The 17182-nt window shown below is 45.1% G+C and overlaps 1 protein-coding gene across 3 annotated transcripts; it reads right to left on the bottom strand.

The window, feature by feature from the left end:
* Nucleotides 1-617: 617 nt before the first annotated feature.
* Nucleotides 618-16840, bottom strand: fam118b (family with sequence similarity 118 member B). Of its 3 annotated transcripts, none has more exons than XR_004164326.2 (8): nt 16594-16840; nt 14762-14866; nt 13886-14138; nt 10227-10454; nt 3385-3513; nt 1847-2144; nt 1139-1286; nt 618-792 (listed from the first exon to the last, which is right to left on the bottom strand). XR_004164326.2 is itself a non-coding variant. In XM_031573872.2 (8 exons), the coding sequence occupies exons 2-8, from the start codon at nt 14857-14859 to the stop codon at nt 779-781; spliced, it is 1083 nt and encodes a 360-aa protein (XP_031429732.1). In that variant the 5' UTR covers nt 14860-14866; nt 16594-16840; the 3' UTR covers nt 618-778. The 3 variants fall into 3 exon arrangements, 2 of the variants coding, with proteins under 2 accessions (XP_031429732.1, XP_042564670.1); XM_031573872.2 differs by having other exon boundaries at nt 1224-1286; XM_042708736.1 differs by having other exon boundaries at nt 619-792; nt 1224-1286; nt 14777-14866.
* Between the last annotated feature and the right edge of the window lie 342 nt (nt 16841-17182).

Here is a 17182-nt window from a genome sequence, read left to right as displayed (position 1 = left end):
CCAGTTTTACCAGCCATAATTCTTTAGTGTGCCACATGTGACCATACATTAAAAGAAAACGGCCTGTCCACAATTTCCATACATTTTGAATGTATTTATTCTAAAAGAGAACATATAAATACATAAAGACAACAGTAGACAAAAAACGTAACATAAAATACAAAATGCTAGCCATTGAGAAATCCACCATTCCATTTTTTTTCTTCTTTTGATGTTCAAAGACAAAGCTCCAACTCCTGCCACGTCTGCTCCATGGTATTCTCCTTGAGCTACAGGCCCACATTAGCGGCCTGTTGTAGCACAATGACTGGTTGAGAAACGCATAACACAGATGAAAAACCCAGTCTCAGTCTCAGCTCGTCTATGGTCAGCTCTTAATCGTCCTACTGGCTTCTTTTTCCAGAACCGCTGCTGTCCGGCTCCAGAGGGCTCGGACCAGGAAGTAGCGTCCAGAGTTCAACAACAACTTGGTGGACAGATCAAGGTGTGTTGGAGCACTCATCTTCTTTGAGTGTCTGTCGGCTTAATCACTCACTGTGCGCTTAAGCATGATCAGTCTGTCATGGGGCTGGGTTAGGGAGCTGTCAGTTTGAGTGGGGGCAGGGTGGATGGGTGGGGGGCAAGGAATTAGGATATTACGGGATGGGGGGGGGGGGCTTTCTTCCACTGTCAATCCACGGAGGGTAGACCTGGGGAAGAGGAACAGGAAGAGGAAGAACTGCTATTCTACGGGGACACTGCGGAGGGAAAGACCTGAGACTCCCTACTCCTGCGCCTGTCAAGAGTGGTTGTCTGGACAGAGAGAAGAAGGACAGCTGTGGTGAACAACGTTTCTTAAATACATATATATATATACACACATATACCCAGAACAATAATGTGTGTTTCATACAGACAAGAAACTGGTGAACTCCACAAACACAGGCACAACTTCATACACACTAGTCTCATACACACTACACAGGGATGCCAGTCTAAGGAGTCAATGTTTTGATGTGATGCTTTATATATATATATATATATATACTATTAACATAATCTTGTGAAATAACCCTGTACCCTGTTCCCGTCTAAAGGCTTGTCATTCATGCACTGACAGAAAGAGATCACACAGAGAGCCAATCAGAAGAGGACGCACAGTCATGCAACAGCAGGTCCTTTGGGTGGAGAGGCCATGTGCATGCGAGGTGCCATGGCAACGCCAGACAGGCTGGAACCCTAACCTTGCAGGAGGTTCTTCTGTGAGCTGAAGCCATTTTGGGTTTCCTCCTCGTTGTAGGGAGACGCTGACAAGGAACAGACAAGAAAGGGTTAGAAAGTGCAGGTGTGTGTGTGTGTGTGTGTGTGTGTGTGTGTGAGTGTGAGTGTGAGAGAGAGAGAGAGAGAGAGAGAGAGAGAGAGTGTGTCAGAGTGTGTGTGAGTGTGAGTGCTTGCTCTAGCCCACTGACTCTAAACAAGCTGGTCATTAGTGTCTGAACATAAAGTGACGGTACAAACAAACTCAGCCAGAGTGAGAGCCTACGAGCAGGGCAGCATGACCCTAAACCCACAGTCTCAGACACAAACAAACACTTAAATCCACTTAGGGTCCATTTAGGTATGCTATACCGGCAAACCGTGCCGTGTGCAAAACTTAAAATCACTTGAACGGCGTACCCCTCTGCTACATTTGTTATAAAACTATAAACCGCTAAAGGGCCATGCATGTGGACCAATCAGAGCGCTCACCTCTGGGCTGTCTTTGCTGTTTGTCTGTACAGTGTGATTTGACTTGTAAAAGGTAATTAAATGAACCCACACACCTACCTACACACCAAAAGACCCAAATCTAAGTCTAAGCCCTTACCCCAGCCATTGGTCTCCGAGGCGTGGTTGCAGATCTCATTGGCCAGCCGCTCGAAGTAGTCGGGCAGGTCGGTGAAGTCGTTGCCGTAGGAGATGACCTTGATGCCCTTGTCGAGCATGTTGTCGCGCAGCTTCTTGAACTCGCCCACGTCCTCGCGGCGCACCAGCATGAAGTGCTCCAGGTCCGACTTGTGCTTCACCGCCTCCAGGAAGAGAGCCTGGAACGTGGTGTCGTCCACCGTCCGCCCGCAGCCCAGGAACACAAACGACTTGGTCTCGTACAGCTTCTGGATCTCTCTCTGAAGGTTGGGGGGGGGTTAATGGTGGAGAGAGAAAAAGACAAAATTGGAGTGAGAAAGAGAGAAAGAAAATTGGAGTGATAAAAAGAGAAAGAAAGAAAGTGAGCTGGAAAAGAATTGAGAGAGAAAACACTGAGAGGTAGAGGGGGAGAGGGAGTTGGACAACATACCTGGGAGAGAGGTAGAGCAAAGTGAACTGGAAAACAATGAACTACCGTAAATCACTCCTTCTCAGGAAGATGAAATAATATTAACAAACACCTCAGACGAGGCCTCAGTCTCATCAAAGGGAGGACGAGATTAAAAGTGAGATAAAGCTCACCGTAGACCAATACCTTAGCTATGTCAGTTATCGGACAGTGTTAAACATCGGCCATTCTGTTAAACAAATCAAAATGCTAACTTTAATAATGGATTAACACTCGATATGCTCAGTTTAATAATGGGTTAACATGACAACGTGAACGTTTGCCGATAACACACGCCGTCCGATAATTAACACCGTTACGATACAATTGCAAATCAGATAAAGAGGTTTATCTATTAAGTTTGCTGGAAAGTGCAGGTGTGGTACCAGGAAACTTCCTGACTTCCTGACTTCGCTTCCCTGCTGCCATCAAACTACAGATTGTTAAAGTAAGCTCCAATCACGCTGCCATTGCTCAAGTCTTCCCCCTCTGAGTCAGAAGTAAAAACCCTACCCCTCCATCTCGCTCGTGGACGAGGTGAAACTCGCAGAGTGACCGCATTTGTTCAGCCGGGATCTTAAGTAAACAACTAGGGTCCACGTCGATACCAGGGCTTCCCCACATGACATCAGATCACGCAGCCCTGAGTGATCGCTCACGCTCAGGCTGTGCTGGAGCCTCAGGGGTATTGCTACAACCCCGATCATTACGCACAGCTGCGCTCCACGTGCTGCGCACAGCTGTTTTCACTCCAGGGATTCAGAAACTGGGCTATGTAGTCAGGAGGCAGCGCCTCCTTGACACTGGCCTGAAAATGTGTTTACTGGAAGTTTTTTTCCTTGAATTGCAAATAAATGAGCAATAGCAAATCGAGCAATCACTCGTGTCCCTCTGATGAGAGCTGGCGTACTCTAAGGCTTAGTACAGATAGTAAGTACAGATAGATAGTAAATGTTGTGTTAATAATCAACTTGTTTGTCCTGGGTCAGAGAGGGTTAGTCTGTTTGTGGTTGTGTGTGTGTAAGTAAACATTTTAAAAGGTCCTGGCTCACCATGACTTCAGTGTTCCTCAGGACGTTCTGGTAGCCTGCTGGGTGCAGCACGATCCCACTGGGGTTTGTGTACACGCCGTGAATGTGCAACACACTCAGGTTCCTCTTTTCCTGAGCCCATTCCAGGACCTACACACACACACACACACACATACAAAATGAATTTATTTCACTATTTAATGCTCCCATACCAGATTCTCACTGGTTCCTCTGGGTTGGGACTCAACAGTACCAACAAATAGGTCACATCATTTAATAACACACACACAAATACATGCACATACACAGACACAGACATAAACAGATGTAAACAGACACACACTTTGGAGAACAAATCATTAATTTAAAGGGGTGGCAGTGGAGCTCAAATGACAAAGAGTGCGATGCTAAATCCTCCTCATTGTTTTAGAGAGTGAGAGCCCAAAGAGTGCCATGCTAGATCCTCCTCATTGTGCTTGAGAGACTGAGAGCACAAAGAGTGCCATGCTAGATCCTCCTCATTGTTTTAGAGAGAGTGAGAGCACAAAGAGTGCCATGCTAAATCCCCCTCATTGTTTTAGAGAGAGTGAGAGCACAAAGAGTGCCATGCTAAATCCCCCTCATTGTGCTTGAGAGAGTGAGAGCCCACAGACACCTGGCCAGAGAGATATGAATGAGCTGGGGGCCGAGTCATGAGTGGAGAGTCGTGAGTCATGAGTGGAGAGTCATGAGTGGAGAGTCGTGAGTCGAGAGTCATGAGTGGAGAGTGGAGAGTCATGAGTGGAGAGTCGAGAGTCGTGAGTCGAGAGTCATGAGTGGAGAGTCGTGAGTCGAGAGTCATGAGTGGAGAGTCGAGAGTCGAGAGTCATGAGTGGAGAGTGGAGTCATGAGTGGAGAGTGGAGAGTCGTGAGTGGAGTCTAAGTCGAGAGTCGTGAGTGGAGAGTCGTGAGTGGAGAGTCGTGAGTGGAGTCTAAGTCGAGAGTCATGAGTGGAGAGTCGAGAGTCATGAGTGGAGAGTCGTGAGTTGAGAGTTGTGAGTGGAGAGTCGTGAGTGGAGAGTCGTGAGTTGAGAGTCGTGAGTGGAGAGTCGTGAGTGGAGTCTAAGTCGAGAGTCGTGAGTGGAGAGTCGAGAGTCATGAGTGGAGAGTCGTGAGTGGAGTCTAAGTCGAGAGTCGTGAGTGGAGAGTAGAGAGTCGTGAGTGGAGAGTCGTGAGTGGAGAGTCATGAGTCGAGAGTCGTGAGTGGAGTCTAAGTCGAGAGTCCCAAATGGAGAGTCGTGGGTGGAGTCTAAGTCGAGAGTCGTGAGTGGAGAGTCGAGAGTCATGAGTGGTGAGTCGAGAGTCATGAGTGGAGAGTCGTGAGTGGAGTCTAAGTCGAGAGTCGTGAGTGGAGAGTAGAGAGTCGTGAGTGGAGAGTCGTGAGTGGAGAGTCATGAGTCGAGAGTCGTGAGTGGAGTCTAAGTCGAGAGTCCCAAATGGAGAGTCGTGGGTGGAGTCTAAGTCGAGAGTCGTGAGTGGAGAGTCGAGAGTCATGAGTGGTGAGTCGAGAGTCATGAGTGGAGAGTCGTGAGTGGAGTCTAAGTCGAGAGTCCCGAGTGGAGAGTCGAGAGTCGTGAGTGGAGAGTCGTGAGTGGAGAGTCGTGAGTGGGGTGGGCAGAGCAGGCCTTTCAGAGCAGACCAGCTCACTTTACGACTCCTGAACAGAGGGCCCTAATGTTCCACGCCACATGCCAGTTATAACCAAAGACAAACCTTAATGGGCTGTTTGAGTCAAACAACAGCTGGGGCAGATGTCTGAAACTCTGGTCTGACTCAAACACTGCATGGAAACAACTGAGATTTTACAGCTAGTGTGTAATGCCCAATATAAAAGAATGCTGCTGCATCAAAGAGAAGGGTTTACGATCTGTGGCACTGCTGACGACGAGCTCGGAATCTTTCACTGAAGAGGTGCTGAAGACCTTAAGTGTTTCATAAACGTTATTACAATGTTACATACTAGCAAATCATCTATTTTTGGGAGCTATCACAACTACATGTGTTCCCAAAGAAGTTAACATCAAAAAGTCTGTTGTCCATTTCCAATGTCTAATTATACATTAAATGCGGAAGGCAAATACTAGAGCACCTGTTCAAACATTTCCACTGGGTGCTATTTACAACCTCCCCAACAAAGATGGCTCTATTTTACCCAGATTTCCTGCATCACAGCCACACACACACACACACACACACAATCATACACACAAGAGAGGACCTGTTGCAGACTACATGTTTTGTTTTGTGAGGACACTTCCCCTCTGAAGGGGTGGACGAATAGGAGAAAGGGAGAGAGAGAGAGAGAGACAGAGAGAGGGAGAGAGAGAGAGAGGAAAGAGAGGGAGAGGGAGTTCATACACTCTTGAACTCTACAACAGTCATGGCATAATGGCCATTGCCAATCTAGCTCAAAATCCCCTTAAAGTTACACATCAGCACCCTGTACACTGTAAACCCAAACAGTTCTACTAACTTACATTTACATTTACATTTAGTCATTTAGCAGACGCTTTTGTCCAAAGCGACGTACAAGGGAGAGAACAGTCAAGCTAAGAGCAATAAAAAAGCATGGTGTAACAATAAATACTACTTTACATGAGAATTAGAAAAACAACAACCTAGAAAAGAGGAAAAAGAAGTGCAGGAATGTAACTGCTGAAGTGCAAGTTAAGCGCTAGTCAGGTGCCAGTTAGGAGGGGAGGTGCTCTCTGAAGAGTTGGGTCTTCAAAAGCTTCTTGAAGGTAGAGAGGGACGCCCCTGCTCTGGTAGTACTAGGCAGTTCGTTCCACCAACGTGGAACTATAAATGAAAATAGTCTGGATTGCCGTGCTTGCACGGACGGCAGTGCCAAACGACGCTCACTAGACGAGCGCAGCGTCCTGGGTGTAACATTTGCCCTTACAAGAGCATTTAGGTAGGTGGGAGCAGAACCAGTAAGCACTCTGTAGGCAAGCATAAGTGACTTGAACTTAATGCGAGCAGCTACTGGCAGCCAGTGGAGCTCGATGAGTAGCGGGGTGACGTGTGCCCTTTTCGGTTGGTTGAACACCAGACGCGCCGCCGCGTTCTGGATCATCTGTAGTGGTTTCACCACGCAAGCCGGCAGGCCCGTTAGGAGGGCGTTGCAGTAGTCAAGGCGGGAGCTCACCAAGGTTTGCACCAGCAGCTGGGTGGCATACTGGGTTAGGTACGGCCTGATTTTGCGGATGTTGTATAGCGCAAAGCGGCACGACCTGGAGACAGAGGCGATGTGGGCCGTGAAGGTCAGTTGGTCATCAATAATGACCCCGAGGTTTCTTGCTGTTTTGGATGGAGCAAGAGATAAAGAGTCAGTATTGATCTTGATGTTGTGGTGGATGACCTGTTTGGCTGGGAAGACCATCAGTTCCGTTTTGGCCAGGTTCAGCTGAAGGTGGTGATTTTTCATCCATGTGGATATATCAGCGAGACAGTCCGAAATCCGCGTCGAGACCGTGGTGTCCTCAGGAGGGAAAGACAGAAACAGTTGAGTATCATCGGCATAACAGTGGTAGGAAAAACCATGCGAGCGGATGATAGGGCCCAACGAGGTGGTGTAAATGGCAAAGAGAAGTGGTCCCATCACCGAGCCTTGGGGCACCCCAGTGGTGAGGCGGTGAGGTACAGACAGCTGACCTTGCCATGACACGTTGAACGAGCGCCCAGTGAGGTAGGATTCAAACCAGGAGTGCGCATTGCCAGAAATGCCCATACTTGACAGTATGGACAGAAGGATGCGGTGGTTGACTGTATCAAACGCAGCTGATAAGTCAAGCAGGACGAGAGCCGAGGATTGAGCTGCTGCTCTAGCTGTTTTTAAGGCCTCCATTACAGACAACAGGGCTGTTTCGGTGGAGTGACCGCTTTTGAAGCCAGACTGGTTCGGATCGAGGAGATTGTTCTTTGACAGGAACTCGGTGACCTGTTTGGAAGCTGCCCTCTCAATGGTTTTAGATAGGAGCGTGAGAAGTGAGACCGGTCGATAGTTTTCCACCTGAGTGGGATCGAGAGACGGCTTCTTGAGCAGCGGCGTTACCCGAGCCACTTTGAAAAGAGAAGGAAATGTTCCAGAATTAAATGAAGCATTAATCACCTGTGTTATTGCCGGTAAGACGGCAGGCGATATGGCTTGAAGGATGTTGGATGGGATGGGGTCCAGCGGGCATGTAGTTGGACGGCTACCTTATTAACATTATGTATTCAGTACTTAAAACCTGGTATTTAGTTGACACAACTTTAAATGTGTTAGTTTTCTGAGCAGATGAAGACGTTTTAATTGTATTGGAATGTATTTGTTTGAGTAAACATTGCCTGATAACTCATATTTTTTTAGTTTCATTCAAACGTGACGTCTGACGTCATCAACGTCGTTGCAGGACTAGTTCAGAACAGAATCAGAGATCTTGTGATGAGAGACGGAGACAGCAGACTTAATAATTGTATAGTATCAGTTAGACTTCTATAAGCATGTTCCTCCTGTAGAAGAGGAGTCGACCAACTTCGTAGGGTGTGAGTTTGTGAAAAAGAGGACACTTCGTCGCGGGGAGGGGCGTGGTAGTGTGTAGCATACAGATGACCCCGCTCCCTCCCCCCGCGACGGAATTTTGACATCTTTTCCACATGCAGATGTCATGTGCTGTTGTAAACAATGGAACTAGTGGAAACGGCACGGTGCTCAGTGTTGCCAGATTGGAAATGGTGAAGTATCGTATTAAATGCTCAAAATGATCGTCTTTGGAGGATAATTATCGTGCATCTGGCAACACTGAGAGGCCAGTCGACCAATGACAGTTCTCGCTACAGTCAGAGCTTGTGCTAGAAGGTGGAACGTAAGGGAGATACCCTTTCCTAAACTTGTAAGGGCGTAAAAACTAGTTTGTGAAGGACCCAGAGAAACACAAATATCCGACGAGGCAAAATCCCGGACGATTTTGCAATCACTGCCGGCCGCATGTCCGGGTAAAAGAGGACGTCTGGTCACCCCATCAAAGGAGATATTTTAGTAATCCTGTCGCTGCTAAGCGTCCTTATCTGGTAAGTAAACAGTGTTTTTTAGGTGTTTGTTGCGACAAAATTGCGGGAGCAAGTGAAATTGCGATAAGAAGTGGCGAATTTCCCTCTTTGTAATTATTATTGAGTAATCACGTTTTGGCTGTCAAGTAGCAAGTTCAGTTGCGCGACTGTTGGCGCTGGCGGCTAGGAAGCTAAAGAGCTAGTTAGTGGGTTATTTCCCCCCAAGTATGTTCATGTGCAAAGTAAACAACAATCAATTGTTTATGTTGAAAACAACTCATGTTCTACAGAAACCCCATATAATTCATATCAGCATGCTAATGTTATATGTAACTTTTTAGCAGCTAGCTAGCTTCTATGTGTTTTAATGGATCTGATGAATAAAAGTGTTAGCAGCAAGCTAACAATAATGGTCGAGAACTTCAGTTAAGACCTACAATATTCTTCCTGACAGCATTCGTGTTGCATATAAACAACAAACCGATTTGATGTAGACATATAAGAAGAGTCAACCAAAGGAGATATTTTTGTGTACAGGCAGAAGGCTTCACGGACTGGTTTTGGTGTTCAATACCTGCAATGTAAGCCCTGTTAATATCCATAAATATAACAAAATCTGATTGTGTCTTCAGGTATTTTACATAATGAAAATAATTCCAGAATATATTTGCATTTTTGTTCATTTCTGTCAGGTTTTTTGTAAGTGTTTCCATTGAAACTCTCCTGGTAATTGTATTGATGGTGTTTTGCAGGAGGAAGAGGAGCCAGATTTTGATGATGCTCCTGTTGCTCTCCTTACATCGGGTCCCGACCCCTTCAGCTGCGAGAACATCTTTGAATTGGGTGCAGAGGTTTTCTGAGGCATTTATGTTGTTGTTTGGCCTGACATGCTTTCAATTTAGAATATCCCAAAAAACTCACGCACATTCTCATACAGAACATTTTTATGTGTCTGGATGACAACAAACCTCTGAAAACGTCCTTACTCACCTTAAAAAATGATTTGTTGAAATAAACGATTTGTTGTTGACTTGTTAACTTTGTAACGCTGTTCTTTAAAGCTTTGATGTAATCTTTTATTTTGTCAGTTGTTTTACAAGAAATATAAATGATGTGATACCTCTTAAGTTTTTCTCATCTCACTCTTTTTAATAGAAATCTTACATAGATTTGAATGTGTCTTGTAGAGTAACTTTCAGTTTAAAGTCAGTTTGTAAACAGAACCAGAAAATCAGTATATGTGGTCAATAATTGAAAATAAGTAGTGCTCACTTAAAAAAAGTTAGCTATTTAAGTATTACCTACTCAGAATAATCAAGCGGAGTTAACTTTAAAAAAGTAAGCTTATTAAGTATTATTTACTCAGAATAATTAAGTTGAACTCTTTCACCAATATGAAGTGCACTGAACTTGATTTTTAAGGCTTAAAACTTAATTTTATTTTGTGTTGTTGAGTGAAAATAATTTAGTACATAGAGGTTAAAAGTTTTAAGTATAAAAATATTTGAATATAAGGTCAGAGAACTTAAAAATTATGAAAACGATAACAAAATAAATCAGTATAGCCGATGTATCATTTTTAAGTTAAGTTTACTTAAAAATAATAATATATGTACTCAAATTTTATTATGTAATCGGTTACATCAAAAGTTTTAAGTACTCTGAACTTGTTCGGGTTTACAGTGTATGTGTTATGCAGTCATGCAGTGTCTCTGGATCAAACACCCACTCATACGCATTAGCCGACTGTATGCTATGCTAACTGAAAGTCGCGCAGTGTTCGTCTCCGCTACCTGCTTCTCGTCGGTGAGGTCGAGGGACTCGAGCCGCGTGCCCTGGTGGGCGGCGTAGATCTCCAGCAGGTTGTCGAAGTTGGTGGTGAGCACGAGCGCGCCGTTTTCCATCAGCTGCAGCACGGAGCGCAGCAGGTGCTTCCCCGAGTGCTCCATCTTGCTCTCCAGGCTGTCGAACACCTCGTACAGGCAATCCTTGAAGAACGTGGAGCGCACGTTACCGGTCCGCTAGGGGCATAGGGGGAGAGGGGGAGAGAAAAAAAAGGGAATGTGAGAAGAGAAAAGAGAGAGGGAGAGGAGAGGATGACAAGAAAAGGAAGAGAGAGGAAGATGAGTGCTGATGCAGAGCTATGAGTAGGTGAACTTTTATCATGATGCTAAGGACAGGACTCTTGTGTGCACACACGTCATTCACACTGCTTGTTTATCTGGTTGGTTGTTTGGGTGGTATAGAAACCTATAGCATGTAGCGTGATACGGTGCTTTTTCCTTTCCTTTGGCCAAAAAAGGTCATGTGAAAATATGTAAGCAGCCAAAAACACAGATCATTTTAAAAACTTAAAAAAGGACAACGTGGTGAAATGCTAAATCCATATGATCACTCACTAGGACTTATCGGACTGAAAGCTGAATACCAAGATTGAACATGTAAAGCACACTTCACATATCTCAAGTACATTTGCTTTGTGATTAGTTTTACCCCTTTGTTTGAAAACTCCGTCCACTGAAACACTGCATGTACGTAATCCAATCAAACACATTTCCCAAACTAAAGAGGCCTAATTCAAAATTAGGATTAAAAATCCTCAGGTCAGTCTCCTACTCCGAACAGCTGGGCTTTGCCTCACGTTTGACCCAAGCCTAACCTCTAAGCAGCGCTAAATGAGAGGACTGTTTATGTGAAGGAGAAAAATGGAGGGAGGGGAGGGGAGAGAGAGAGGAGGAATGTGGAAAGTGTGGAGTGACTGTTGGAGAGATTACGGGGTGTCTACGAAGGCCCAATTCTCATAACACTGAGCTGGCCTTGTGCGCAAAAGACCTGGCAGGAGCTGATGGAAGTCCAGCCGAGGAAACAAACGCACACACACCTCACAACGAGTGTGTTATGTACTCTTACAGGTAGGCTACATTGAGAATACTACAGGTACTCTCTATTTAACAGCTAACTGCATGTTACATACTCGAATGAATGGCAGACTGAATCTTCCTCTAGCTGCGTGCCTGCAAAGAGAGAGGGGGAAGACAAAGAAAGAGAGAGAGGCAGACAGAGAGTGAGAGAGAGAGAGCAAGAGGCTCTGTTGATAATAAATCAGCCCAGCTGGAGCCCAGGATCCACTTCTACAGGAAGGAAGTTATCCAACAAACACCCAGCCCACACCTCTCTGACGTGTGTGTGTGTGTGTGTGTGTGTGTGTGTGTGTGTGTGTGTGTGTGTGTGTGTGTGTGTGTGTGTGTGTGTGTGTGTGTGTGTGTGTGTGTGTGTGTGTGTGTGTGTGTGTGTGTGTGTGTCTGGGCCAGTGTGTGTGTGTGTGTGTGTTTGTGTGTGTTTGTGTCTGGGCCAGTGTGTGTGTGTGTGTCTTTCCTTATGAAAAGAAAGCAGCTGAGCTAATGTGGGCCAGATTCAGTGACCACCTCGACACGGAGGTCTCTCAGACACTGTGTGCAGCCATAGACACTGTGTGCAGCCATAGCAAATCAGATACTGTGTGCAGCCATAGCAACTCAGACACTGTGTGCAGCCATAGCAACTCAGACACTGTGTGCAGCCGCAGGAACATTTCACTGTGCAAATAGCAAAAAAATCCACCACAAACTGAGATTAACTTCTTAACTGTGTTGTAAATGTTTTAATGAAACTTCCTTTCCGTTTTCAGCTCTCTATAACCATTGGCCAAGATCAGTTAGTGGAATTGGGCTGCCTGGCTCTCTCCCCCCCCCCCCCCCCCCCCACACACACACACAGGGCCTTCCCTTTCAGATTAGCTTTGTTATTTTACCACACGGCACCCTGCACCAGGCAAGCAGAGCAGGGTCAGCCAAATCCACCATGTTTTTCCAAGACTGACCCAGTGGCATGGGAAAGTGGTGATAAACACTCATAGCTCCCTTCGAAAGCATCCAGGTCCCAGGGCAGGGCTCATGCCACGCTACTAGTGTCTGCAGAGGCGCTACATTGAACAACCATGCATAGGTCTTGTGAAGGGAATCAGAAAAGACGGCCAACGAAAGTCTGAATTGGGCAAAAAAGGGGGAATGTAACCTAGAGATAGAAGACACAACCCTAATGCATGTATGCCTCTGTGTGTAAGTGCAAATGGTCTTCCTGCCACAACACCCACACGGCACATTAAAGTGCGTCTCAACAGTCATCTGGTCACCTATGGTATGGCACAGGACAACTTTTACTTCCAAGATATGTGACCCTCAACGGCTTAACAGCAGCTGATATCAATGCAGGCTGCGACAACACAAAAATGGAAGCATACTGTTTTGTTTTGTTTCCGCTGTCTGGATGTCTGCTGTGTGATTAACTGTTATCGGAATCCTGGCAATGATTCATGCTGTCTTACCCACTTAATCTGCTCATCTGTGTGAGCACTTTCACTGTTATTTCTATCATGTCATCTCATGTCACGTCATAAGATGATACTAGCCTCCAGTGTTTTGAAGACAGGAGTTAAGGTCATGCAAGACCAAGAAGTGACTTCACATAGAAAGCCTGTCGAGTAATGCTAGGGCCTTGCCAATAGAAACCAACCAAACCAAGGGAAAACTGTATTTATTGATACAGGTAGTAAACAAACTGCTATGTTTTGATAGCCTGGTATACCCAGACCCAAATCCACTTTGTGGGTAGACAGGGTCTTGCCACGCTCCACTGGGGATTGTTTCCAGTCATTGCGTCGTAATGGGCGATAGACCTCTGGTTAATTTTGAAACCACTGGACCAGCCTTTAACCAATTGGCATTGACCACTGTGAGATTGCTGAGAATGTCCCATTTAGCCACTAACAGTGCAAGCTGATACATTAGCCTTTTCCCAAACCCCGTTGGCAGTAAGGGAACAATGTCTTCACCCTTGATGAATAAATGTACACATTCTTCTTGCTATGGTCTCAATTCTTTGAGGTTTGCTAGCGTTGCTACAACTGTTTGTATTGCTTCGTCCAGCTCTAGCACTGCCGCCATTGTTGTTACTACATTTCAAAACAAATCCTTCACTTCAATGCCTTTACACTCAGCCATCCCTACTGGTCGCCGATTGGTCCGAACCTTCAGAGTGGCTGAGTCATTAATTTCACAAATAGGGTTTCCAGACTATAATGTCAGCGAAAACTTAGCTTCGACAAAACAAGCGAGCAAAGCTAAGCTAATGTTTTGAGAACTGTTATGACACAGCATGAAGTCTCATCATATCACTGCCTGGTTGTGTCAGCATGGACCAGGCCGGCAGCAGCTCGTGTGGCCAGCGGTGCAGATGGGATTTTTGAACTGGGGGGGACGCTAACATCGCCTAATCAGCTGTGCAGAGTTATTAACTGATGATTGTCGCCTTACGTAGGGACAGTGGTGGGGACGGATCGGGGTCACTATGAATCTGGGGGGGGACATGTCCCCCCCTGTCCCCAGTGCCATCTGCGCCCCTGCGTGTGGCTTACCGGTGACAGCTTCTGGATGAGGTCGTGGGCTACGTGCACCAGGTTCTTGTCCTCCTGCAGACTCTTCTGGAAGCGCCGGCTTTCCTCCTCCTCCAGCAGGTCGAATTCGTTGGCGGCGTCCAGCAGCGCCTGGATCAGGCCCTTCCAGGAGCGCAGCGCGGGCACCTCTGGTGCCACCGCCGAACTCACGCCTGTGCCGATCACCAGCACCAACTCCCGCGCCCGCTTCGTCTTCAGGCTGGGCAACAGCTTCCTGCCAGGGGTAACGGAACAGTAAGAGGGCACACGCACAAGTAAGGGTGTATGTATGTGCGGGTGGGTGGGTGGGTGTGGAAGTTTTTGTGTAATAATTTGATTCATGCCAACACAATCCTGTTTGTGTATGTGGTGTGTATCTGGTCATTAAAACACAGCCATGCAGTATTTGGTTAGTTCTTTTTATGCAGTGAATATTACCTGCAAGGCTGCACTGAAATAAACTCACGACAAATAATGTGTTTAATGGTGTGTCTTTTGTGGATACAGTTTTAAATAAAACCATATCCTCCTGAGATGTTCCCACATGTTCAACAAAGACTACAAGTCGTTTCAAACAACCGGCCCTAACAAAGATCTCAGTTCTTGCCTTTGCGGCACCTAATCAGTGCCAGTCAAACCCATTTGGGCTACCATTAGAGCCACGTGAGTTCCCAACACTGTGACAATACTGTGACAGTATTCGGACACGTTTCGTGAAGGACGCTGGCATGCTTACAGCAGCAGTGCAGAGGCACCATCTCTACTCTGTGCCAGGTCAGGGCCACATCTGGGCCACACCTGGGCCAGACTCAACACACACAGTTAGCAGGCTGCGAGGGAGGTCATAGGTTATATTACATGTTGTGAGGGTACCTGGCCTTCTTAGGGTTCGTGTGGCCATCCTCTGGGTTGGGAGCCGGGCGCTTCTCCGTCTTCACGTTCACACTAGAGGCCATTCGACTCCTGCAACTCAGACAACAGGCAATAAACAAACAAGTACAACACAGGCAAACAATCATGTATGCTTAAACACTGAATATTAATTTCAGTGTTCAGAAAACTGAAGAAAAAAAGACCTAGCATGAGCCATGGAGTGAGCCTTACTTTATTGAAAGGTTATGATGACCTGAAAGGTTCAAGGTTATGACCTACAAGACACACCTGAGCTCATTTACACACTATTGTCAACAGACTCGGTGAGAAGCCAAATTGATGATCATGACAACACACACACACCAGGCAAAACACAGTGTGAGACCCTAAAAAGATCAATTGCCTTAACATACTGGTCTGTAGTGTCTCTATCAACACAGACTAAATACCTTTAACCCTACAACCATTGTTCTGGTGTTTTAACCCTCACCTTCCTTAATATATGAGCATCCTCTCACACCTACATCAGTTTCATTATTGAGAGGGTTTGCCTGCCTCATCTAACCTCACTTGCAGTCAACCTCCAACTAATCTGGCCCGAAATTCCAGCAAAGAGCGAAATTGATTTAATCCTTCTGTGCATACATGATGACCTATTTAAAGTAGGTAGAGTTGCTTTAGGATAACACATTTAGGATAACACAAAACAGTGGTAAAGATTTAAAATTAAACGTGAGTCTGCCACATCTGCTTTTTGACCAAGCAGAGTTTTGAGAAAGGAGCCTAATGGCAAACACTAACGAGATGAGAATAACTTTATGGTATCATCCTCCTCTGAATCTTGATGAGAACTCTTACAATGCTATCTCTATTTTAGGTAAAGATAACTATCTTACTGATCAGATTTCGGAGCAGGATATCCTTTTGAGGCCATAAGATCCTGACTGACAGCTAAATTCATGCTCATGTACGTTAACGTTATCTATCAGTAACTTACTTTTGGTCACTTCACCAGTAACCATACGTTTCCTGGATGTTTATCTAACTTAAAGATACAGTATGCAGTTTTTGTTGGTTGTTGTTTGCAGTTTACAGAGCCAGGGCTGTAGCCTAGTAACATCGGATTATTATTATTATTATTATTATTATTGTTTTTACCGCAAACACTGAACGGACAGGTAGAGGACCGTGAGGAGCTGAATTAAACAAAAAGTGTAACGACTAGAATAGCTGACTAGCCTTTAATGTACAGGCTATAGCGGTAACCTACGTATTCATAACTCAATCAGCAAAGACACTTACTAAACACGTAACACGTCACTTTAACAATTATTGAATGACACAAAACAATAACGATATAGTTTAATTGTAACGCAATTGTAATCCTTATTTAGGCTCAGTAGCTATCACAGGTAGCTAGTTAGCGGAGCTTAGTCAACATACGTAGGCGTAAGGTAAACCTATGGAAAAGGAGAGCTATTGCTAGCGTCACTGTTAATTGTGTATGAATGAGTTAGCTATCTGTTGGTAAATGAATTCGTGTAAATACAGGTGGCAAAAACTCTATCAGAAAGTGCTGAAGATACTGGTTTGCAAACCTAGCGTAGCCGAAACCAAATGGAATTAGGTTATCCTAGCTGTCATAACTACGATAGCAAGCTAATTGTTCTCACCTAAAAGTAGGCAAACTTTCATTAAGTTTGCTAACTCATTTCAATTTGTGAATCAACGTTAAACATTTAAAAGCCAAGACATGGATAACAGAGTTTTGCTTTGCGTTAACGTGGTGAGCTAATATAAATCCTAAACACACTTACCTTGGATAACAAACTCTTCAACTGTAAACTGTTGAGTCAAATAATTTCAGCGCGTTAAAATAGGCCAGTGTAATTCCAAAGAGAGGCGTAACATAATCCACTCAAAAATGGCAGTTGTTTTTTATTCGACAGCCTAATAGTATAGTTGACCAGCTGTTAATTGACTTGGAAACCAGATGGATTAAGTCGAAACCTTTTGTGTACACACGACAGCCAGCTCACATGCAGAATGAAAAATCCCATTGGCTCAGTTTCAGCAGGAAGTGTGTATTTGACGCGACTGTCGCCACCTCAACTTGTTATATTTCAGATACAGTAGCCTAGTAGTAGTGATTCAACCTGATAAGTAAGATGAGCTATAGTTATAGTGATTATTATAACGAATGATTATAATAGTTATAAATATGTGGTTTGAGAATAAGTAGGCTTTGCCAGACTGACTGATTAAGGTATCATAATCAGTGTGTCCTCTCGGCATGTTACACATGAAAACATGTTAAAACATGTTACACATGATGTTGCCTTCTACAAATACCATGGATCTGACATTGAACTGGCTGCTTTAGACACTCATGACAGAGTGTGGGTA

The sequence above is a fragment of the Clupea harengus genome, chromosome 9 (genome assembly GCF_900700415.2).
Source record: "Clupea harengus chromosome 9, Ch_v2.0.2, whole genome shotgun sequence".
NCBI lineage: Eukaryota > Metazoa > Chordata > Actinopteri > Clupeiformes > Clupeidae > Clupea > Clupea harengus.
The sequence above is the reverse complement of the archived record's forward strand: the minus strand, read 5'-3'. Positions and strand labels throughout refer to the sequence as shown.